Source organism: Ruditapes philippinarum, unplaced genomic scaffold, assembly GCF_026571515.1.
Source record: "Ruditapes philippinarum isolate M1 unplaced genomic scaffold, ASM2657151v2 ctg9424_1_1_1_1, whole genome shotgun sequence".
Classification (NCBI taxonomy): domain Eukaryota; kingdom Metazoa; phylum Mollusca; class Bivalvia; order Venerida; family Veneridae; genus Ruditapes; species Ruditapes philippinarum.
Window position 1 is genome coordinate 558 of NW_026860111.1, and position 26315 is coordinate 26872.

General features: G+C 31.6%; 1 protein-coding gene across 1 annotated transcript; it reads right to left on the reverse strand.

Moving 5' to 3' along the window:
- Positions 1–822: 822 nt before the first annotated feature.
- On the reverse strand, positions 823–26184 carry LOC132758942 (uncharacterized). The gene is made up of 12 exons (XM_060750650.1): positions 26083–26184; positions 22878–23007; positions 19648–19692; positions 19251–19304; positions 18778–18849; positions 16244–16306; positions 13272–13388; positions 9466–9788; positions 7781–8007; positions 6120–6243; positions 4663–4747; positions 823–4180 (listed from the first exon to the last, which is right to left on the reverse strand). The coding sequence occupies exons 1-12, from the start codon at positions 26182–26184 to the stop codon at positions 4101–4103; spliced, it is 1422 nt and encodes a 473-aa protein (XP_060606633.1). The 3' UTR covers positions 823–4100.
- Between the last annotated feature and the right edge of the window lie 131 nt (positions 26185–26315).

Here is a 26315-nt window from a genome sequence, read left to right on the forward strand (position 1 = left end):
CTGTGTTCGAACCGTAGGTCCGATTCGCATGCAATTTGCACTGTTGGAATTGATGAAGGGTCTGGTACACAGCCTGCAAGTTTCATGGCCGTAGGTCCGATACAAGTCCGGCACCAAGTCGGAATGCAATTAGACCTATTTCGCTTCGTTTTTGTTTTTTTATATACGTTTGCGCTGAAAGTTTCTAAAAAAAACGGGTGCGACAATTGGCACTGTGTTCGAACCGTAGGTCCGATTCGCATGCAATTTGCACTGTTGGAATTGATGAAGGGTCTGGTACACAGCCTGCAAGTTTCATGGCCGTAGCCCAGATACAAGTCCGGCACCAAGTCGGAATGCAATTAGACCTATTTCGCTTCGTTTTTGTTTTTTTTATATACGTTTGCGCTGAAAGTTTCTAAAAAAAACGGGTGCGACAATTGGCACTGTGTTCGAACCGTAGGTCCGATTCGCATGCAATTTGCACTGTTGGAATTGATGAAGGGTCTGGTACACAGCCTGCAAGTTTCATGGCCGTTTAGTAGCCCAGATACAAGTCCGGCACCAAGTCGGAATGCAATTAGACCTATTTCGACCTATTTCGCTTCGTTTTTGTTTTTTTACCAACCAAAGACGTAATATTTCTCAAATTAATCTTTAGAAAATGTTAACTCAAAAGGCGGACTAATTCACCTTTATACATACAATAAAATAAAAAACTAAAAAACTATAAAAACAAAAGGAGGATTAGTCCGCCTTTTTCAATCTAAGTCAAAACAAATACTTTGCATTTTTCAAACATAAACTGATAGGACAGACTAATCCAACTTTATACAAATAACCAAAACTGAACAACTCAATTATAAAACATGAAGGAGGATTAGTCCGCCTTTTTCAATTTAACTCTATAACCAAAACTGAACAACTCAATTATCAAACATGAAGGAGGATTAGTCCGCCTTTTTTAGTGAAACTCAAAATAAAGATCAAGAGTCTTTAGAAATCATTAATTGAAATGGCGGACTAATCCACCTTTACACAATTATCAAAACTAAAATTTTCAATTATAACACATGAAGGAGGACTAGTCCGCCTCATTCAATGTAACCTCAACCAAAGACGTAATATTTCTCAATTAATCTTTAGAAAATGTTAACTCAAAAGGCGGACTAATCCACCTTTATACATACAATAAATAAAAAAACTAAAAACTATAAAAACAAAAAGGAGGATTAGTCCGCCTTTTTTCAATCTAAGTCAAAACAAATACTTTGCATTTTTCAAACATAAACTGATAGGACAGACTAATCCAACTTTATACAATAACCAAAACTGAACAACTCAATTATAAAACATGAAGGAGGATTAGTCCGCCTTTTTCAATTTAACTTTATAACCAAAACTGAACAACTCAATTATCAAACATGAAGGAGGATTAGTCCGCCTTTGTTAGTGAAACTCAAAATAAAGATCAAGAGTCTTTAGAAATCATTAATTGAAATGGCGGACTAATCCACCTTTACACAATTATCAAAACTAAAATGTTCAATTTTAACACATGAAGGAGGACTAGTCCGCCTCATTCAATGTAACCTCAACCAAAGACGTAATATTTCTCAATTAATCTTTAGAAAATGTTAACTCAAAAGGCGGACTAATCCACCTTTATACATACAATAAATAAAAAACTAAAAACTATAAAAACAAAAAGGAGGATTAGTCCGCCTTTTTCAATCTAAGTCAAAACAAATACTTTGCATTTTTCAAACATAAACTGATATGACAGACTAATCCAACTTTATACAATAACCAAAACTGAACAACTCAATTATAAAACATGAAGGAGGATAAGTCCGCCTTTTTCAATTTAACTCTATAACCAAAACTGAACAACTCAATTATCAAACATGAAGGAGGATTAGTCCGCCTTTTTCAATTTAACTCTATAACCAAAACTGAACAACTCAATTATAAAACATGAAGGAGGATTAGTCCGCCTTTTTCAATTTAACTCTATAACCAAAACTGAACAACTCAATTATCAAACATGAAGGAGGATTAGTCCGCCTTTTTTAGTGAAACTCAAAATAAAGATCAAGAGTCTTTAGAAATCATTAATTGAAATGGCGGACTAATCCACCTTTACACAATTATCAAAACTAAAATGTTCAATTTTAACACATGAAGGAGGACTAGTCCGCCTCATTCAATGTAACCTCAACCAAAGACGTAATATTTCTCAATTAATCTTAAGAAAATGTTAACTCAAAAGGCGGACTAATCCACCTTTATACATACAATAAGTAAAAAACTAAAAACTATAAAAACAAAAAGGAGGATTAGTCCGCCTTTTTCAATCTAAGTCAAAACAAATACTTTGCATTTTTCAAACATAAACTGATAGGACAGACTAATCCAACTTTATACAATAACCAAAACTAAACAACTCAATTATAAAACATGAAGGAGGATTAGTCCGCCTTTTTCAGTGAAACTAAAAATAAAGATCAAGGAGTCTACAGAAATCATTAAATGAAATGACGGCTTAATTAACCTTATGCAGTAATCAAAACAAAACAAATCAATTGTAAAACATGAAGGAGGATAAGTTCGCCTTTTCAGTGAAACTCAAAATAAAAATCAATGAGTCTAACTGAAATGACAGACTAATTCACCTACATACAATATTCAAAAAAAAAATTAGATTAAAAAGCATGAAGGAGGATTAGTCCGCCTTTTTCAGTGAAACTCAAGATAAAGATCAAGGAGTCTACAGAAACCATTAAATGAAATGACACAGCCACATTTATACAATAATCAAAACAAAACAAAAATTAAATTGTAAAACATGAAGGAGGATTAGTCCGCCTTTTTCAGTTAACTCAAGCTAGAGATTAAGGAGTCTTAAGAAAATGTTCACTGAAATGACTGACTTATCCACCTTAAAACAATTATAAAAAAATAAACAGTTTAATTATGCATTTATGCATTTTTTTCAATGTGTCTTTTGAAAACGTTAACTAAAATGACGGACTAGTCAACCTTTTTACCATAATCAAAACTAACAAGTTCAATTACGAAATAAAAAGGAGGACTAGTCACTCAAATCAAATACTATTCATTTTATTTAAGGAGTCTTCAGAAAAAAATAACTGAAATGACGGACTAATCCACCTTCTAACAATAATCAAAACTGAACATTTAAATTATTAAACAAAAAGGAGGATTAGTCCGCTTTTTGCAGTCAAACTCAAATCAAATACTATCTATTTTTTCAATATAAAACATAACCTTAAATGACAGACTAATCCACTTTATTTACGAAACGAAAAGGAGCACTAGTCTGCCTTATTTAAAGAAACTCAAACTAAAGATCAAGGAGTCTTTAGAAATAAAATGACGGACCAATCCACCTTCATAAAATAATCAAATGCAAACAGTTAAATTATGAAAAGGAGGACTAGTCCGCCTCTTTTAATCTAATTCAAACCAAATACTATCCTTTTAAGTTTGGGTAGATACCTTTAAAATTAAAAAATTTATAGTAAAAAGTAACATTTTTCAAGTAAAAAAAATCTAAGTTTATGGGGAGATAATTCTTGCAATATTGGTGCTAGAGTTATGAACCTTGTCACGTAACATGTGGTTAATTATAAGGTACATATATTTGAAGTATGAAGTTGATCCCTTAAGAAATAAAGAAGTAACAGTAAAAAATAGTATTTTTTAAGGAAAATTTTAAGTTCAAGGGGAGATAAATCTCAAAATATTGGTGCTAGAGTTATGAACCTTGTCACATAAGATGTGGTTGATGCTGAGGAACATACATTTAAAGTATGAAGTATATCCCTTAAGAAATAACAGTAAAAAATAGTATTTTTGAAGGAAAATTCTAAGTTCAAGGGGAGATAAATCTGAAACTATTGGTGCTAGAGTTATGAACCTTGTCACATAAGATGCGGTAGATGATAAGGAACATATATTTGAAGTTTGATGTTGATACCTTAAGAAGTGACAAAGTTATATTGAAAAATATTTTACTGCAACAAAACTTTAATCTGAAATCTGAACACAGACGCCGACGCCGGGGCAAGTAGCTAGGACAGATCTCCATATACTTTTTACTGTATATCCTTTTCTTCTATATCAGTTTCACTCACTTTCCTTTGAACATTGTCTTCTAAATACTGCACATGGTAAACTGAAAAATATATCACATTAAACATGATTAAATGTATTGCATTTGGTAGTTACAGGTCTATCACTGTTTATTTAACTTTTCTACAGTCTGTATTGCTTATAGTAATATCCTCAGCTTAATAGTTAGTAGAAATAATATGATATTTCTTTGACATGAATTGGTTAACTATTTTAGCAAATTTATCGTATATTTTATCTTAATTTGACACTGAGGGTAAAGTGTTAATTAGAAATGAACGATATAATTCATTACCCTAAAATAATCTCATGCTGATACAGTTTTGTGTAATGCAAATGTTATGTTCAAAGCTCTAAACATATCAAGAGACTTTTTTCTGGTCTATTCATTGTAAAGTTATAAGAATTCTGTTATCCAAACTGTATTAATTCACCAAATTCTTAAGGAATTACTACTTCTCCAGCTTTCACATAAAATAATTATCTGAAAATAATATTTATTCAAAAAAATACCAATTTTCTTACTTATTTCAACTCTCTTGATCACTGCATCATACTTTCTGCCGTCTTTCCATTTAGCCATTACTACATCTCCAACTTGGTAATTTTGCTGAAACAAAACAATTTATTCAAATTTTGTTTTGATGGAAAATAATGAATATGGATGAAATTGATAAACTCTATCACAGCCACTGCTAGCCAGAGCCACACACCATTTTTTATTACTTTTAAAGTCAAAAATATCAAAGGTAGAATATGGTAGCATATAGTTATACAATACAATTTTCTGGTACAAAATATTTTATGGAAATTTCATACTTGACCTTGATGGTCTTTATTAAAAATTATCAACTCACCAGTGTCTAAGTGGTGTGTTTTTATCCCAGTATGAATTAAATTATTCAATAATAAAAAACAACAAAATAATGACAATTTAAGCTAAATTCAACAATATGGCCTTGCGGTCAAAATCATACAATGGTCAAAAACACATTTTGTATCAATTGTCATGTCAGTTTTTTCATAAGAATCTTTTCTCATACATAAATAAATAACAAATTTATGACAATATCAGCATATTCAAAAATTTTGACCTTGATGGCCGAAGTGGATTAAACGTCAAGATCACATTAAAATAAATCAGCATGCTGATTTTGTCTGAGTGTTCTTAATATGTTAAAATACAAATGAAATCCATATATATGAATAACAAAGTTATGACAATTTAATTAGCTAATTTAAATAATTTGATATTGACTGTCATGGTCAAATAAAGGTCAAGGTCATATTTGAATTATTTAGTGAACGGGTTTGTCATAAGCTGTTATTTTTTGTCTTAATATAAATCAAGTCCATGAGTAAATAACAAAGTTATAACAATCTAGCCTACATTCAATAATGTGACCTTGAAAGTCATGGTCATCAAAAGGTCATGGGCCATATAGCATCGCCTCTGATCCTTTGCGACAATAATAAGTATTAATATTTCAATGCATCACTAAGTCATTAGGTTGCATCAGGCATGGCCATAAAAATCTGGAACCATTATCAATAAAACATTTTTTATTTCATAATGCTATAATTATGCCAAACATCCAAACTTAAGGCTGTATAGTTCCCAAAATGTATGTGTTTTGCTTAATATGTCTATATGTGAAACATTAGATTCAAAAGAAAGAGACAAGTTTGATCCATTGAGCATAATCTGTATATTTTTTGTAGAAAACTGTAAGGCTCTAGGGGAAACTGAGCACATCCTTGTTACTGACATTCAAGCAAACATCTTTTTTTCAATTATTTAAAAGGACTTCTTATAGCTTCTGAAAATTCAAGTGATATTACTTATCTGAATTTGCCAGTTCAATCAATTAGCAAGATGATAATTTGTGAATAGGGAAAATGCACATGTTTAGAAAGCTTAATAAATAATTCTACAAAATTTAAAGACAATTTTATTCTGAAGCATGAATCTGTCTGCTTACCTTCACAGAATGCTCTTTCTCATTTGTTTCTTTCACTGTTTCTTTCACTGTTGTTTTTTCTTTTGCTTCTGTTGGCTTCTTATTCCTGAAATGCCCAACTCCTTCCACTTGCATCCACTGATTCCTGTGAGAGAAAGGTACATTTAACAAATTTGTAAAAGTCACAAAATGTACAAAACAGGTTTATCAAACTGTATGGTTTATAGCAGCAAGCCTCGAGAAATACAGCTAATTGTCATGAAAAAGTTTGAAAATGATTTTAAAAATAAAATGTTATGAAATAAAAAATGAGATCAAAATATTCAAAATAGTAATGCAATAGTAATATGGTAATAAATAGTGAAAAATCAATCATTTATCGCACATAACATGTAAATTATTACTTTAATCTTTTGCATATCCTAAAATTACATTTTTCTTGAGTTTGCTTTCATTGAAATATTTTAGCTCATCTGGCGGCATGCAGCTTTAAGACACATCAGATTATAAGATATTTCATTAAGTAAGCTTTGAAATACCTTCTCCCAAAATTGGTCGAGACATAACATTTCATAAGAGATAACAGGTCAGATAATCAGAATATTTTCACTGTGTATTCAACTTTTTTTTCACCTAGAAATTAATTTTGCTGAAAATTTGGTGTTCAAAAGCAGATTTTTTAAGCAATCTTAAAGTAAAAGCATAAAAAATGCACTTAATAGCTGACTTCGCCTGTCACCTCAATCAATATAATTTTAATTGTCAGTACATTTCACAACTCAACACTTGTTACTATATATAATATCAAAATTGCCTTTGATTTCAACTGACTATGAATATCACATGATCGGCCAGTGCTAAGAGCCTGTAATCATAATAGGCCCGCTGAACATGAGCAGGTGCAAAAACTGAAACAATCATGTCAAATTTTATGTCATCCAAAAAGGTTGTTAAAAGTGAAAGCAGGTTTTCAGCACGGGCTGCTTAATTATTTTGTTACAACTTAAAAATATAAGCATGATTTGTACCAAAACTTTTTTACTGGAAAAAAAACCCAACAATTTTATTTGGTAAAAAATCAATTCTACAGAAGTGGACTTAGTAACTTTGTATACATATAAGGGATGCATCCTTTATAAATAACTAAAACAGAAACACCAAAGTTGATCTAATTAAGAATTGTGCTACTATGTATTAAAGACTTTAAAAACAGATCATAGACAGGCAGGAAAGTATTAATCTGCCCTGAAAGAATAATGCCCTCGATCTCAAGACCTCTGGGCCATTATTTAGTGGGTTGATTATCATCTTGAGACCCTACTCTGATGTGTATTAACCTCTAATATTCACCAGCTAAAATTACATGTCAGTATTATATTAAATTTTAAACTTTAACTTAATCTTCTGATTATGGCATATGACATGCTGTCAGTCTGAATTCTATAGAGACAAAAACAGAATTGTCATGTTTAAGTAATTCCTCTATATTTATGAGCACAGACAAGGGCAGACATTTTGCTTAGCATTACAAAGAAACACTATTCATATACATATTTGTCTATTAAGGAAATTATTATCTCAAACATTGTTCATCAAATTAGGAGACAAAATTATTTTTTTAATTTTTTGTTAATTTTTCTTGATTCTTTATTTGCAGGAACATTTTTCAAAAGATGACTTACATTTTTTCCTTAAAAGCTTGAACCCCTTCTTGAACTAAAATCTCTGTTCCCTTGTCCATATACTTCCTCATTTCACTGTGCTTTATAAGCCCTCTCAAAAGGGTTTGTGAGAGTGGCTTCTTTGAACACCATTTTTGGTCAACCTGGTGCAAGCGTTCAATAATCTCGTTTGGCCACCTCGATACAGCCATATGTACGCCCAAGTCATTTCGCACCTGACGACCATTCTGAAACAGAGAAAGTATCAAATTAATCAATGTTCACATATGTAAATTTTGCTGTTTTCCTTAAGATGATAGCTACAGTGTTGTTCAAGAGACTGACATTAAAATCTTTCAAGTAATGTACTAGCTACCTTTCACTAAGGAAAAATAAATGGAAGATAATTCAAAATAAACCCAGAACAATCCATGGTCTCATACCATACACATTTCCACGCACTATGTATATATTTTAAGTTTCAAGTTAGTCCCTTGAATATTCATGGTCTTTTACTGCTGACAAGAAAAATTCAAAAGAATGCAATGAGAGAGATAATTTAATCCGGTCAATTCCAAATATGGTTTTGATTAATGATCTGCAAAACCGAAAAAATGAAGTACAGTCGACTCCACTTATAACAAATTCAATGGGACATTTAAATATCATTTGTTATATCCGAAGTTTGCTAAAAACGAAGTGGCAAAAACATGCTCACTAATGTTAATGGCCGTGAAAAAGACATACCTGTACCGGTGTAATCGGGTTTTTCAGCAGCGGTATTTTATCCGGGGCATTTTATTGAACAATATATTATGTACATGTATTTAGACATGTAGGACTTATCTATAATGTGCTCATCATTTGCATTATTTTGCTATTTGTTTGTTATCATTTGGTTAATATTCATAAAGAGAATCAATAATTTGGTAATTATCGGGTTACAATTTACAGTAATTTATCAAATGAGGTTGCGAAAAAAACATTTTATCAACATCTTTATTCCCTGAAGCCGTAACTTAATTGTGCAATAACTCACAATCCCCTCACAGAAAGAACCCTGTCAACATTCTGATAGCCATTGACCATTTAATTATGCCACTGTATGAATGAACTTAAATCTTATGTGCTCTTATGTTGTCTGTATTGTGTTAAGTTTCCCTGTCTAGTAAGGATATAATGTTTATACAACAGATAATCAAAATACCCAATTTTCTCAGAATGAAAATGTATATCTAATGTTTCAACTTTTCTCCTTTTAAGTAAATTTGTTGGAAAAGTTCCAAGTTCTTTAAAAATGATCTAAGGAAACAGTTATTTAGCAATGGCCAGACAGACAGACTAAAAAATCTCTAAATGTAAATCCCTACAAGTTGTTACCAAAATATAACATTTTAAAAGCAAAATTCTTAAAGAGGAGATAACTCTTGAAATAAAGATGCTAGACTTATGAACATTGCCATACATGATGTGAGTATAACAAAAAATGTTCATCTTAAGTTTAAAGAAGACACCATTTATAGTCACAAAGAAAAAAAACAACTATCAAAATTAATAAACCATTAATAGAACAAAGAAGAAAATTTCCAAAACATAAAATCAAATAAATTCAGATTCAATTACATTCAATATAACATTTATTGAAATTGGATACAAATATATCGTTAATGGTGCTGTTTGATTTTCAATAATGTAAGAAAATTTACCTTCTTCTGAAAAACTGATGCCACAGCTTTGATGTCTTGTTTTAGCTTCACAATAACATCCACCTTATCTAAAAACGACATAGGCTTCGCCTTCAGGTTGGTTTCATTGTGATGGAGACCCACCTTGAGAGCCTCCTCATCAGTCAGGCCTTCATATAATGTCATCTGGACATATGGGTTTCGTAATCCTTGCCGATACAAAGTCATTAGAGCGGCCTTTGTATGGTTGCCTCCGATCACCTCGATCCTCATACCTCTCTCTTGCATGGCATTCTCAAGATCCCCTGACAAGATGTTTCCAGCCAAAAGCTGGAATTCACCACCTGAAATAAATTATGGTACACACATCTGAGATACATGTTAAATTCTGCTTCAATTAAATCATAAGAGAGTTCAAATAGATAGCAATTCATTGATTGAAAGTTTATGCATGCACTGCCCCAATGCATTCATAAAATCAATATATAAATATGGCATTGCACTAAAATTGATAGAACAAAACATTTATCTAAAAATGAGTGATGCCAACCGAAGCAAATAAGCTGGGTTTGACATTATCTTATTATGGGGATTTTTTTTCTACCACTAGTAGCGGGATAAGTTTTTTTATTATGCCTTACAAAGGTGTATTTTTTACATTATACCAATAACTGAATCTTTGAACCCAGTGTGACACTGAGGGCTGTTTGTTAATGTCAGAAGGTGAAATTGATGCTGTCATGTGACATTATGGAATGCAAAAATCTGACATCTCATATGGCTAGATCCAATTCATTGCCTTGCTAAACAGAGCAAAATCAATAATAATCACCATTATTTTTTTAAGCAAGTGGGTCATGAGTGCTCTGAATATAAAAATTATCCATCACAAGTAACAAGTAATATTGTAAACTATAGTCAAAAACAGGTATAAAATCTAACTCTCAAATTCATATCACAAAGTTCATAATTGTATCTGAAATTGTGCATGCATAAAGACATTACTGGTTGCTATTGGTAAGGGAATACAACAGTAACAAAAGATGCATGTGTAAAATCATTACTGGTTGCTATTGGTTAGGGAAAACAACAGGTCCTAAAGATGTGAACATATGTGGAAAATCAATGACCCCTGGAGCAGTGCCAATTTGACCCCAGGTAAAGGCAATGCCATCATGACTGTAACAATAACTGTACTTTTTTTTAAACAAGAGGGCCATAATGGCCCTGAAATCGCTCACCTGTATAAAGGCCCCGGGCGGGGTCAATTTTAACCCAGGGGCTTTTATTTGAAAAAACTTGGTAGACACCCTTTAAAAGATGTTTCATGGTAAATATCTAAGCTCTAGCTCTTTGTGGTTTTTAAAAGAAGTTTTTACTATACACATGAAGGGAAAAACAATGCCACCCCCCCCCCCCGGCGAGGCAAATTTTGACCCAAGGGCTTTTTTATTGGTAGACAATGACTAGAAGATGTTTTATGCCAAATATTTAAGTTTTAGCGCTTTTGTTTTTTTGAAAATATTTTGAAGTTTCTCCTTTCGGTTGCCATGGCATCCAGAGTTCTGCATGGAATTAAAATTTTTTAACAATCTTTTAAGTTGACTACCAAAGGAACATTCCTTTTCAGTTTGAATGAAATTTGCTTAGCTATTTATAAGGAGATGTCGTTTAAAGCAAAAGTTTTCGGACGGACCGACACTGGACGAAAAGCGACTAGACTCTTTGTGACAGGTGAGCTAAAAATAAATGTTGAACTAAAAAAATGAATTGGTTTTCTTAAGCCAAATAAAAAACCCAACAAAATTATGTCAAACTAACCATCATAACCCTGCAGAAAACGGGAAGTAGTCTTAGTTAGAAAGGGGAATAATAAACAAAAAAGGTTTTTACAATTATCATCACATTACTAATCCATTTCAAATTTGAATTATACCAAGTTTTATGTGAAAACATTTGACACATTTGTAGTGATTAACCTAGTCAAATTTTGAAAACTTGACCTTAGAAAAAAGTCATAAAAGGGCATTAGTTTGAAAAAATAAATATTATGATAACCTGTCCTTGTGAAATGATGTAAACATGTATATCAAGTATGAACAGAATTCCTATGATTCCTGCAGAGAAAATGGAAGTATGATTGTTGCAGAGAAAATGGGCCTTTACAAAAAGGTTACCTTGGCCTAGAAATCTAAGTTTACAAAAAATAATTTTCAGATAAAATGCACTTATGAAATGTGTCCTATCAACCAATAAATGTGTACCATGTTTGAAGAGTATTATACTAAGCTTTTATTGTAATTTAGAAAATGGACCTAACAAAAAGGTTAGCTGACGACAAAGATGGTTTTCTTTGAAAAGTGGACCTATTAATTGAATAGATGCCCATCAGTTACCTTGAATATTGTCTTTTTTGTTAGTTTGTACAAATTAAAAGAAAACTAGAACTCCGCGAGTCGGATGTGTCGCCTTGTGAACAATAATAGTTTAGGAGAAATGGACAGGACAAAAATGAAATATGAAAATTAACAAAGGTCAATAACTCAAAAAATAAGAAGTGAACAGCAGCAGTTTCTGTGCACTGCACTTCTTATCAATAAGATCTATCATCCTATGAGGTTTCAAGTCCATAGCTTTTATAATTCAAGAGAAATGGCCTGGACAAAAATAAAGTATGAAAATTAATAAAGGGTAATTACTCAAAAATAAGAAGTGCAGAGTACCTGTTCTTTTACACTGCACTTTATCTTAATAAGATCTATCATCTTATGAAGTTTAAAGATTATAGCTTTTATACTTTAGGAGAAATGGCCTGGACAAAAATAAAGTATGAAAATTAACAAAGGGCAATTACTCAAAAATAAGAAATGCAGAGTACGGTTCTTATGCACTGCACTTCTTCTTAATGAGATCTATCATGCAATGAAGTTTCAAGGCCATAGCTTTTATACTTTAGGAGAAATGGCCTGGACAAAACTAAAGTATGAAAATTAACAAAGGGCAATTACTAAAAAAATAAGAATTGCAGAGTACCGGTTCTTGTGCACTGCACTTTTTCTTAATAAGATCTATTATCCTATGAAGTTTCATGTCCATAGCTTTTATACATTAGGAGAAATGGCCCGGACAAAAATAAAGTAAGAAAATTAACATTGGGTAATAACTCAAATTTTCAGAAGTGCAGAGTACCGGTTCTTGTGCACTGCCCTTCGGGTCATTATAAGAAGCATGCATACCAAGTTTGAAGTCAATCCGACTTATAATGACTGACTTATGCTCCGGACAAGCTTAAGGGGACGCCGACAATGACGCTGACACGGCCAAGAAAAGTAACCCCTATATGTCACCTTTTTCGAGGCGACACAATAAAAAAAGAATCATGCCGGCGCAGACAACGATGCCAACACCGCCGACAAAAGTATTCCCTATATGTCACCTTTTTCAAGGCGACACAATAAAAAAAGAATCATGTTTCCTGTGAAGAGAAATTTTAATTCCAGTTTCTTAATTTATTAAAAATCCTCATCAAATATAGATTTGAATACACAAAGTTGATAAATTCTAAAATGTGAGAGTCGTAAAAGTAAGGAATTATTCAAACTTATAAAGCAGAAACATTTTATGGTCTGTGACCAATAATCTGCTTCTATAACAAGGCTACACTACACTTTTATTCTTTTTTGTTCATGTTATCTTAGTTTTATACTCTGACAGGTATGTTTAACAGAAACTAATAATTAATTAATAAAGATTTTTTCATATAGTTGTCTGAAAATCCATGCACAGACCAAGCACGATAAATTATTAATTAAGAAATTATTCATTACCTGGGGATTCCAAGAAGCTCTTTGACAAGGCATGTACATGTGCTGTATTTAAATCCCTGACTCTTCTCTCCCTAACTGGTTGAGCAAGATTCATGAGGTGTACTTTCACACTGTGCCCTAAAAGCAAAGAATAACTTACAATTACCAAAGAAATATTAGTTAAAATCATTCTCTGTCATGTAACAACAATACAAAACTAGATGTATCAATGATAGTTGATGTATAACTTAATCCCTAATTGCACTTTGACACAGAACAGAAGAGAATAATGCTTAAAAAATAAAACTATAATTATGATCAAGCAACATATCTAGGCTGTCGTGCTTGTTGTACAATCTATTATAAGATAATATAGACCTTTTTACAATACGATTTTCCATAGCAATGAATGTTGCATTTCGCGCATGCGCATTCTACGTAGGGCAAAAACGAAATAACGATGTCTACAGTTTATCATACTTTAAGGCTTTAATAGATGCAATTTCATGTTTTGTCACCCAAAAAATATTAATTTTGGATGACTTAAGGCGGTAAGTACTGAAAACGTGAATTTGTTTTTTAAACAGATATAAGAAAATGTGCGGGACTAATAATTCATTGGTCAAAAACTTGGCACACACATGTCATATATTTAAGGTATCATTATACTACTTTTCCATCAGAAATTTAAATTGAAACAGCAGGGTGTTAAAGATAAAATGGTATTACCCCTGTATTACATAATATTACACAATTTGTATTGTACACTTCCATTGAATAACTGGATTGGTCAGGCGGCAAGTGTCAAACAGATTGGCACGCGAACGGTTGTTCATTCAACCAGGACGTTTAAATACCATGATAATAAGTTAATCAGTTACGCTCATTAAAATGGTAATTTATGTAACTTTTAAATATACCGATCAATGTTTATGGATTTTGAGAAGAGAAAAATTGTGTGACATGCATTATTAAAAATAAACATGTATTACGAAGAAGCAGATAAAATGTGTCTTATATCTCTTCCAAACAACTCAAGATTTTGGAAAAAAAATAATTAATTATTTAAAATTTATTTATGTGACTTGAAATTTTTCTGTTTGCATCACAGGCAAATCGGATAAAGGAAACAATCAGGTATATTGAACTCTAAAAATGCATAATCACCTGTTCTGATATTTTTTCAGAATGATAATTAATCTCTTTTTCATGTTATAAAATTTCTTTTGATTTTATATGAACTGTTTCAACAGTAAATAATTCACTTTTTATTTGCTAATAGATATATTTCCACGTCTTCTTTAAAAAAAAATGATCTCAGTGTCAGATCCGTGATCGTAAATTCTTAAACAAGTATCTTTTCCATGCCTTTTTATGGCATTCTTTGCCACAAAGCTATAAAGTCATCTTTTCTATATTTGTTAAAAGCTATCTTATATAATTTTTTACTGTTTACCTTGAACTTACTCGGAATTGTCTATGAACTTCTACTAATTATTTCTATGTAGGGCGATGCATTTTTTTGCCCTACGCAGATTGTGCATGCGTGAGAAAATTCTAATTCCGGTCAATTTTTCATAGCAACGAACCATGTCGTAAAAAGGTCTATAAACATCCTGGAAAGATTTTGAACTATATTCTACTGTTGAAATGTTTACAATTTAAGTGATAAAGATTAAATAGATGTGTAAGCAACAATTCTTATATTGAATGTGTGATTATGCCAACTTTTCAAATATAAGCAATAAATATCTTAAATTAAAAACAAACTTTCAAGCCGGACAAAACCTATCTTTGTTTTCAGGAATATTTTTATTATAAATAATACCTGAATATCAAATAGTACAGACAACTGAGTGACTTGTTTTCAAGTGTTTGTTTATGCCAATAAAAAATCATATTTGAACAACATTTTAACAGATCATATATGTAAAATATTATCAAAATCAAACAAAAACTTTTCATCAAAAAATGGTAGATGGTCACTAAAGGATCATTCCTGTAGACTAATATCTTAAAGGATTATTCCTGCAAACATATATCTAAGTCTGACCAACAGATTCAATGAAACAATTTCTTTCATATAAGACAAACTAGAAATGACAGTGTCCATGCATACAACACAGGTGCCCCCACACTACACTGTCTATTGACATGTCAGCAGGACAATATGACAGAAAGATAGACAAAAGGAAATTCTACATGACTCTCCCTACCATATGTGGTTGGGTCATAAAAACAACATCCAATTTTTCTACCGTTGACATACTGATTTTTGTACAACTACACATATGCTTCAAACTTTCACACAACACCTTTTTGTCAGGGGCACTTTCTCTACAAATTCTGTTAAAATCTACAAGAAATCCCAAGGTGCTTAACTTCAAATGTTGACAAACATTTCTGTAAAGTTTCGCGACTCTTAGTCAAACATTTATGGGCTACATGCAACAGAAGTTGAAAATTGCAATTTTATACTAAGTCAAGGACAATAGCTCTACAAATGTTGCATCAATCCATAACAAAATCCCCAGGTGCCCACTACACATGCTGACCAATTTTTCTTTAAAGTTTCATGACTCTAGGTCAAATACCTTTTCAGCGATGTGCAACACAAGTCGAAAATTGCAATTTTTTTCGTAGTTAAGGGCAATATCTCTTAAATTGCAAATTTATACTAGTCAAGGGTAATAATTCTACTCATTACTCATTTATGTAAAGTTTCATGACTCTAGGTCAACCATTTTTTATGCTACTTGCGACAAAAGTTGAAAATTGCAAATATTTACTAAGTCAAGAGCAATAACTCTAACAAAACTGAATTAGTCCACCCGAGGTGCTTAACTTCACATCCTGACCAACTCTTGTATAAATTCTAATGACTTATAATAGACTTGTTGACAATCTTACTCCTATATACCCCCCTAAAACTTAACACTTTTTCTTGGAGCTCACATATATATTACTATATTAAAATGAAATGAACTTCTTACCTTTAATTTTCTTCTCATACAGGTAATCTGTTTTCACAGGAAGTGGAGGTAAAACTTCGTTATCTGAAAATTGAATTAAAAATAATTGAACTAGAGGTAGTGGAGGACAAATAGAAACCACACATCACCACCTAATAGGTTAAAATAATTTAAAATAATTGAGAATGAATTTCAATTAAAACATTACATAACAATAAAAACATAATTATGATATCAATGCAGCTGTCCTTTTAGTGAGATGACCAATAGATAGTTTAAAAGGTTAACAAAAACAGACCGATCAGAAATTAAAAGTCACTCTCTGACTGAAGTTCCCCAAAACATAAAAATGGTTTATACTGATATATAAATAAACATGTATGTCAATAATTTGCATCAACCTCAATGTCAGTGGCAGACTAATTATATAATTATGTTATTTCTTATTATCATTTAATAATTTTGAGTAACTACTGAAAATAAGAATCCCTAAAGAAAGTCCAAAACAAACAAGAGCTGTCCGTAAGACAGCGCGCTCGACTTTTTTATTGCTTGCCAATAAAAAAAGTTTTTGCAGTAAAAGGCAATACAAGAATCTCTGTATTTTTAAAGTGAACAATGGCCATGAGCATTAAGATATTTAGTGAAGAATTATTTTACTGAATTGTGTGATACCCTTGAACACTGCAGCAAAGTTTGAAATGTTTAAGTCAAAAGAGGGCTGGTAAGATAAAATAACTAGTTGTTTGATACCCTTGAATATTACAGCAATGTTTATATGACATAATTTATGGTAAAGTGAACAAGTGGATAGGAATGAATTTTTTTAGATTTTTTAAGTTTTTTAGTGCTTGCCTATAATACAAAACATTGACAGTTAAGGGCCATAATTCAAATAAAATCTTTGACAGAATTACCTTCTCCTGGACATGTTTGGGAATCATGATTGTAAACAAGTATTCCAACTTTCAAATTAATATCTCAAACAGTTCAGTCAAAAAGTGGACTGGTACTAAAAACTTAACCAAGATTTTAAGTCGATAAAAGGCCTTAATTTTTAAAACAAATCCTTGACAGAGTTACCTTCTCTTGCGTACAGATGGGGGTAATGATGTGAAATAGCATTAAAAGTTTCAAAGCAATATCTCAAAGGGTTAAGGCAATAAGTGGATTTTACCCATATTCAATGTATTTTCTAAGTCAAAAAGGGGCATAATTCTGTCAAAAACCTTGACAGAGTTATGTCCTCTTGTCTGTTGATGAAGGTCGTGATGGTAAACAAGTATGGTCAGTTTCAAAGCAATACCTCCAATGGTTTTGAAATAAAGTGAGGTGGTACAAAAAACTTAACCAAGCTCAATACACTTTCTAAGTCAAAAAAGGGCCATAATTCTGTCAAAAACCTTGACAGAGTTATGTACTCTTGTCTGTAGATGGAGGTTATGATGGTGAACAAGTATGGTAAGTTTCAAAGCCATACTTGTAATACTTCTGAAATAAAGTGGGGTGGTACGAAAAACTTAACCAAGGTGTGACGCCAACGCCTTTTCATAGAAAAGTCGAGCTAAAAAACTGATGATGTTGCAGGCTCGGTGTGATTGAGCCTGTTCATGGACTGTACAGTTAAGTGTAAACCACCGTCCACACCCCCTAGCACCGGCTTAAGCAGAATTCAACATTTAAACATGAAATGGTAAAGTTTTGAATTTAGAAACATCTGCAGATGTGTTCATACGGCGGTTATCATTGAACCTTCAATGTGACACTTCCGTGCCATTCCATGAAAAGCCGCGTATGGCCCCTAAGTAAAAGAATGCGTGTGCTCTAAATGAGAAAACAATGGGCGGAACTCAATAAAATGGAATTTTGAAAGATATTCAGAGGTTATGAAGCCTGCATATCACAGATAAGACGTCAAAAGACTAATAATATCTGTCATATTTTGCGGTTCGGATCGGAATATCCGTCCCGAGGTGACCCGCCCATTGGGCGGTAACGAGGCTTGCCGAGTTACCGCCCATGGGCGGGTGACCGAGGGACGGATATTCCGATCCGAACCGCAAACATATGTCAGATATTTTTTCTTGCATATTCTACCATATTCCATTATATTTTATATTCTTTATCTTCATTTTCAATGAAAATTTATATCATTACAACCGTAACTACTTTCATTCAACAGCGCATGAATTACAAAATCATTCATAACGGTAAAATGACGTCATCTTTATCGTGCCATTGTACAGCACGCGACTCATCTGGAACCCCCCATGCCAGATGAAATTTCCGGCATGGGTAAAACTAACGGAAACGCCAGTCTGATATGCAAGAAAAAGTTAAAAAGCATATCCTAAGGGTGATTCAACATTATTCAAGTAGGAATATTGGAACAACCCAACTAGAAAATGCCGAAGAGTTAAAACAAGCACAACAATTATGTTATGCTGAATGATCTTTAAGGATCGGAAATATAACATCTCTGATTGAATGTACTAGGCGACTCATCCAGAGTTCTGCTTTTCTCAAAACAAGGATTATAAGAAGAAATTGGTTACCTTCTCTATCACATGCGGACATAGTACTTGTAGAACTGGATTCACTGTGTTCCATTTGTGAAGAAAATGAATCTGTAATAATAAATAAATGATTTTATTAATTACAGCAATGACAGTTAAGCATCAAATAATAATAATAAAAATAATAAAGATATGCTAATAGGCACAATTCATTCATGTGATATATCTGCAATTATTTCTCGCTTAACTATCATTTTGTGGTTAAGGCCTTAACAACAAACAGTCTTTTAATATCATTGAATAATTGTCATTTATCTGAGTTTAAGCATTTTGTGTCAAATCAAAACTAAACTATCACCATATTTATCATAAGAGACTGAATATCAAGATCATTAATACATAATAATGCACAGACAATTTAATAATGTTAAGATAATTACTACCCATATTTACAAATTATATAAAATCAAATGATTTATGTGGAAATATCAAGTGTTTCAAATCACACTTACCAAATGCATGATCTTCCACAGAAGGAACATTATCTTCTTCGTCTGTTTCTGGGACTAAAATATTATGTAATACATTGATTTTACACAAAAGAAATACAAAGTCCTTTAAAAAATCAAAATATTTGTATCAACTATACTACCATAAACCGTTTTTATTAGCGATGAAATTACTTTTAATAATCATTATGATTTATATTATTGGTCTATCACCATAAAGAAAGACAATATTCAGAAATAAAATTAAAAGCTTTTAAATATTCAGTTAAATTTGACAATGGAAAATAAGCATTTTTGAATATTACAAATATTCAATTCAAGTGAGTTAATTTTATTATAATATTCATTCACAAACTGCCAGTAATATCTTTCTACCAGTAAGTTATATTTCATAACATACCTGTGTCTGTAGAAGAGCTAGAGTCACTACTTTTGTAATGTGCCACTGTAAAGAAATCAAATTGTGATTAAAAAACATTGAATTTTCTTGTATTTGTACATGATAAACACAAATTTGTAGTCCCCATCCTAAAGAAAGTTTGAGACCAGGCACAAAATTGTGTTATTTTAAAAGATTGAGGTATGGATCTTGACTTTCAATGCTAAAGACCATGTTATGCTTTGACCCCTTTGATATTTGTGGTTACAAGGGGCAATTGGATGTGGCGCAAGACACATTGTCTCATTATAACAAACATTTGTGACAAGCTTTTTCAAATTCCTTTGATGAATGGCTTAGTAATGAACAAGACTTGTATGCGGGGTTATCCAAAAATTTGTAGACTTTCCTTGTTCCGTAAAATATATTTTATATATTGATTTGTAATTATTACACTGCTTAGAAAAATAAATTACAAATAAACAAAGAAAAATTAATGTAAGTAGCTTCTTATATAACAACAATATTCAATATTACATAAACAAGTGTCCGTGACACTCTTAGGCGCACTCCAAAACATTATTCAACGTCAATGTCATAATAATGTACAACTTGTGCTTAAACATTAATCAGTCAATGACCGTTACTGCTTCTCAAAGTAATGTCCATTACTAAATGTTTATTGCCACTTAAACACTAATGATCATGAAATTTTATTTTCCCTGTTTGCCTTCTGATTCTTTTCAAATGTTTTTGTAGGTGTCATTCCCATATAATAGAATTTTATGATTGCACGATTTTTTTATTTCCGCGTGTTTGTCATTTTCCAAAATATCAGCTTCTGGCTTTCCTAGTGATATCAACAAATATTTACGGAAATGATGTCCATAGTTTTAAAGAATTACTTAAATGTCGTCATAGAAAAAAATGCACTGTTTAGCGAGCTTTCTAAATTAATTATTAGATTTTTAGAAAAAAAATATGGTGACTTACTGCGCCGGGTGCCATGTAAGTGCTTATTTTAAAAGCAGTATAAATTCATTATTTATTGAGGTATTTATTTAAAATTTTAATGTTCCTTTCAAAAAGTGTTGATAATGTTCTATAAGGTATTCATTACAATACATGTTGGCATTCAAAAGATATCTAAAAAGTTCATGAATTTTTGGATAACCCCTCGTAAGTGTGATGGACCCACTGAAAGACACCATTTCTTTGAAAAAGAAGGGGACAAGTTTTCTTGGCGTCTCAACACCTTACTTATTGTTCTTGTGCACTGCACACATCCTCAATATTATCTATCCACCTATGAAGTTTCAAGTTGATACCTCAAATACTTTTTGAGATATGCTCCGGACAAAAATGTCGGACAGAAGGACGGAATGACAGAAGGATGGAAGGACAGAAGGTTGGACAGACAGACGTAGACTATTTCTATTTCCCCCGCCACCTTTTTAAAAACATTTTCTAAGTTCAAGAGAGGTAATTCTAATAATGTGTGTGTGTTAGAGTTGTAAACATTGTCACATATGATGTGGTTGATGACCACTTATATTTGAAGTTTGAAGTAATTAGGGCCGGGAACAAATTCAGAATTTGATGTAGATATTTCAAGTTTCATAAAATATTTTTGGTACTTTTTGCGTCACTGGATCCCGTTCATGTATTTAATTTGCCATATTTTCAGTCTACTTGATGCCATAGCAACCAGAATTCTCACGTAGGAAGAAAATAAAAAGACGCGGTAAATCTGCCCATCTGTTTCATAGAAGAATATGAATGTTAATGCATGACGACGGACCAAGGACGCCAGAGTATCCCCTTTGATACTTATAGCCCACCCTGAACCTTCGGTTCTGGTGAGCTAATAAAAAAGATATTTCTTTACATATAACAATTTTCAAATAAATTCCAAGTTAGAAAATTAAATGGAGATAAATCTGGAAAAACAGAAGCTAAGCCTTTGAAAAATAAAAGAGTTAGAGCAAAGTATTTCAATTTCCATTAAAAAAATTCCAAGTCTATGCGGGCAATAACTCTGGAAAAGTTCATGTTAGAGTTATAATTTTGTCAAACATCATGTGGTTGGTGATAAGTAAATTGTATACAAAGTTTGAAGAAGACATCTTAATAAAAATAGAAGTTATAGTAAAAATAACATTTTTAATGAATATCTAAGTTCATGGGGAGATAATTCTTAAAATATTGCTTAGCTTGATGAACCTTGTCACATATGATGCGATTGATGAAATGGAACATATATTTGAAGTTTGAATGTGTCATTCTTTAAAGCAGCATGCCTCCAGATTCATGCTATTTTTCATGAAAATTTGTAAATGTATTTAACAGTATGATATCGTGAAGTAACCAAATGAATGCAATTTAATCAATGGCACTTACAGCCCATGTAAATTACCATAAAGAGGTCAAAATATTCAAAAATAGCCCTAACTGCCTTAGTAACGAGAAAATATAGTTATAAATACAGAAAAATCGGTCATAACATGTAAATTATTACTAGAATTTTTAATCTTTATACTTTTCCTAAAATCTTAGTACATTTTTCCAAGCTTTGATTTATTGAAATATATTCGCTCATCTGGAGGTGTGCAGCTTTAAGAAATGAGAAGTAACAGAAGTTAGTGTAGAAAATAACATTTTGTAAGGAAAAATTTAAGTTCATTGGGAGATAGATCTGAAAATACTGGTGCTAGAATAATGAACCTTGTCACAAACGATGTGATTGATGATAAGGAACATACATTTGGAATTTGATACTTTAAGACATAAATAAGTAAGAGTAAAAATTGTTCTAAGTTCATGGGATAATTGAAAATATTGGTTCGAGACTTGTGAACCTTGTCACATGACAATGATGTTGTTAATGATAAGGAACATATATTTGAAGTTTGAAGTTGACCCCTTAAGAAATAAAGAAGTAAGAGTTAAAAATTAATATCTTTAAGGAAAATTCAAGGAAAGATAATTTTGAAAATATTGCTTCTAGAGTTATGAACCTTGTCACAATAATATGTGGTTGATAATGAGGAACATATATATTTGCTATTTTGCTGATTACATTTTATCCTCTTGCAAGGGTATAGCAGTTCAAGTAATTCATGTCATGTCTCTATAGGGGAGTTGGTTATAACTAGGTGGTCACCTCCAACTAATCTATCAAATTGTTCTCAAAATTATTAAACCAAAATAATAATAATCCTATGCTTTTTAAATATTGAATAAGCACTTACTGTAATCCCTTGTTTTCTTGCAGAAGAGTGATCTTGTTGTTTGGAATTTCTTCAGCTTCTTACTCAAAATACTCTTTGCAACAAATCTATTCAGAAAAAAACTTTTCCTTGTTCCGTCTTCAAATGAAACCTGAATAAAAATGAAATTTGAATAATCATCGACTTGACAGGCTTTGCACGGTAACAATTTAAGGCTTATTTAAATCATATTTCTAAATTCCCTTTTTGTATAGGTTAAAGTTGATTAGTAAATATCTACAAAATGAATTGGTCGCGCGGCTTTCAATGTAAATACGTATGTACTATAGTAAACTCTGACCTGCTTATTGTTTTTTTTTATTATAAACAGTTGATTTACTAGACTGATTACCAGATTTGCCAATTCATCAAAGTAAAAGTGTTATAATTCATTTGAAGTACTACAATCATTTTTGACAAAAATAATTTCAAACTATAAAAATACATGATAGTATTCCTGTATTTGAAAGTAATTAAAATATGTCCTTCAAATGTGCATATTTCTGCTTCCAAAACAGAGTCAATAGCTAAAAAGTTTCAAGATTCAAGTGGAAATATTTTACATATTACATTATATTCACGAACTGCATTTTTCAATTTTAACAAACAAATTCACAATTTTTCTCTGCCTTGATAACAAATATCAGGGTATTAGGATATACCACTTTTTGGGTAATATATACCATGGAAAGCCATGGAAATAAGTTTAATTACTAAATATAAAATTCAATAATTCAAATTTTTTCAAGTTAATTAGCTTGCGTTAAACAAAATAATGCACATTTGTTTCAACAACATTTACACTGACATTTTTCAAACAAGAACTCAAAAAACTAACCTCAAATTTATAAAGATGGACCAAACACCCATCCAATAAATTATAGATTGACAAACCCACACGTTTAAATGAAACAAAACCCACACCTTTTATTTCATAAAGTTGACAAAACCCTACACTTTATTAATAATAATAGTCTACTTTACCGGTTAGAACCCCAGCAACATTCTGATTTCAATTTTACCAGTGAATGAATGACATGAATGAACTTAAATCTTTTGAGTTCTAAGTTTGTCTATTTCACAGTAATGTGTTAAGTTTCCCTGCCTAGTAAGGAAATTATGTTTATACAACCTTGTCATATTATTACGATGTGGGATTTTAAAGTAAATCCTATAAGGAATGAAGAAGTTGGAGTAAAAAATACCAATTTCTCGAAAAAAATCTAAGTTCAAGGGGGACATAATTCTGGAAATAGTCTTGCTAGAGTATTTAACCTTCTCAAAAATGTTGAGTGATAATAAGAAACATATATATGAAGTTTGAAGTAGATACATTAGGAAATAAAGAAGTTATTTAAAAAAGACAACATTTTTTTTTCATAAAAAATTCTAAGTTCCAGGGAGGTAATACTGATAATTTTTGTGCTAGAGTTGTAAACCTTGTCACATATGATGTGGTTGATGACCAGAAACTTATATTTAAAGCTTGAAGTAAACACCTTAAGAAATAAAGAACTTATAGTGAAAAAGCTGAAAAATTTAAATCAGAAATCTTGAAATCCAGGCTATTTGTTGCCATAGCAACCAGAATTTTCAACATAGGCGTTATCGCGGGATCCAGTTTTGATGACGGACGGACTGACAGACTGACAGACAGACGGACAGACGGACGGAGGGTAAACCTAAAGTCCCCTCCGGTTAAACCGGTAGGGGACTAATTATCGGCACCCCACTTTTTGTCAGTAATTGATGTAAACAGATAATGAAAAGAATAGCAATTAAATTAATCGAGCGGTATATTATCCGAGCATGATAAACAGAAATGTCTTCATACTTATTTTATAGTACGGAACAGTCTTTTACATCATCTAGGTACATGGAATGTTGCACGTTCTGATAAATAGAAGTTTCGACTGATATGTAAGAGTGAGGATTAAATGACATAATATAAGCTCACTATATAGGTTGAGCACTAACTTCAAGTTCTGAAGAAGCTACTTCATGAAAAAAGTCCTTAAAACCTTTTTTTCTTACTCCAGTATTATCCATATAAGAAACTACATTATCAGATTGCATTTGTTGTTTAATTGTTTTTCATCACTGTACTTTAATATCTATATAATTAAAATAATATAGGCTAAATGATACCACTGGCATGGTGCAATTTTTATAAGACATAAGAGTCAAATATTTTCTGTGGTTGAAATTATATTCTGTTTTAATGAAAAGGATCCTTTCCCCCCCCCTTAAATTATAGTAATTATGGGTAAAAAGCTTAATAATACATGTATATACAGCTATTAATTTACAGGGGGAGATCACTGATAAATTAATATCACTGATAACCTAATAAAGTTAGAAATGCATATTAAAGCTACTTGCCTCCAGATGAGTCAAAAGATGTAAGGAAAAAGTAAAAAGTTTCAAGATTCAAGTAATATTTTACATATTATGTGCCATTAATGACTGATTTTTCAATTTTTACAACTATTAATTTACTCATATTTCTACTGCCTGACTAACACAGTAAAGGCTATTTATGCATATTTTGACCACTTTTTGGTAATTTACGTGGATTGTAAGTGCCATTGATTATGTGTTAATTGACTTCACAATATTACACATTCAAATACATTTTCAAAATTTCCATAAAAATTAGCAATTGAATCTGGAGGCTTGCTGCTTTAAAAACATAAATATATTATATTGTTTCAATAATTCATTGACTGACTGACATGTTTCCAAACATTTAGATTACTCTAAAAAAATAACTTTTAAAATAATAAAAGGCCATGGTATCCAAATATCTACACTAGGTATCATTCCAGCATATAAATTATGATTGTCAGACCCGATTCTTTTTTATTCGTTTAAATAAATGCAAAGACAATCCTGACATTATTTCCTGGTTTAAAATAAACAAATGTGAATGAAAAAAAGTTGCAATACTACTGGTAGTACTACTACATAATTTTAGTGTTTTACTTGTTAGTTACCCTAGCCCAGATGAATTACAGAAAAGATTTTCAATTGTGAAAAAAATTCTTTTTGAACTGAAATATCTTTCATATAAAAATGTAAACTTCATCTTTCTGGAAAGGAATTAGCTGTATGTCAATGCTGCAATTGAGATTTACTTCAAGATAAATTAAATAAAACAGATTCTAAATATGTAAGTGTTTCTTACCAAAACGGATCCTGCTTCTGATGGCTTGAGACCCTTGACCTCCTTTGAAGACTTTCCTTCATACAAAAATAACTTTGATGAAACAACGCTCAAGTACCACATCTTCTTTAATTCGTCGTGCAATTTAAAAACAATGTGTAACGCAGGGGGTCTGAAGTGTAATCAGACTGCGGAAGCCGCGTTGACCCTTTACATACACGGCGAATGTGATGGACTCGTTCATTTTCCCGTAG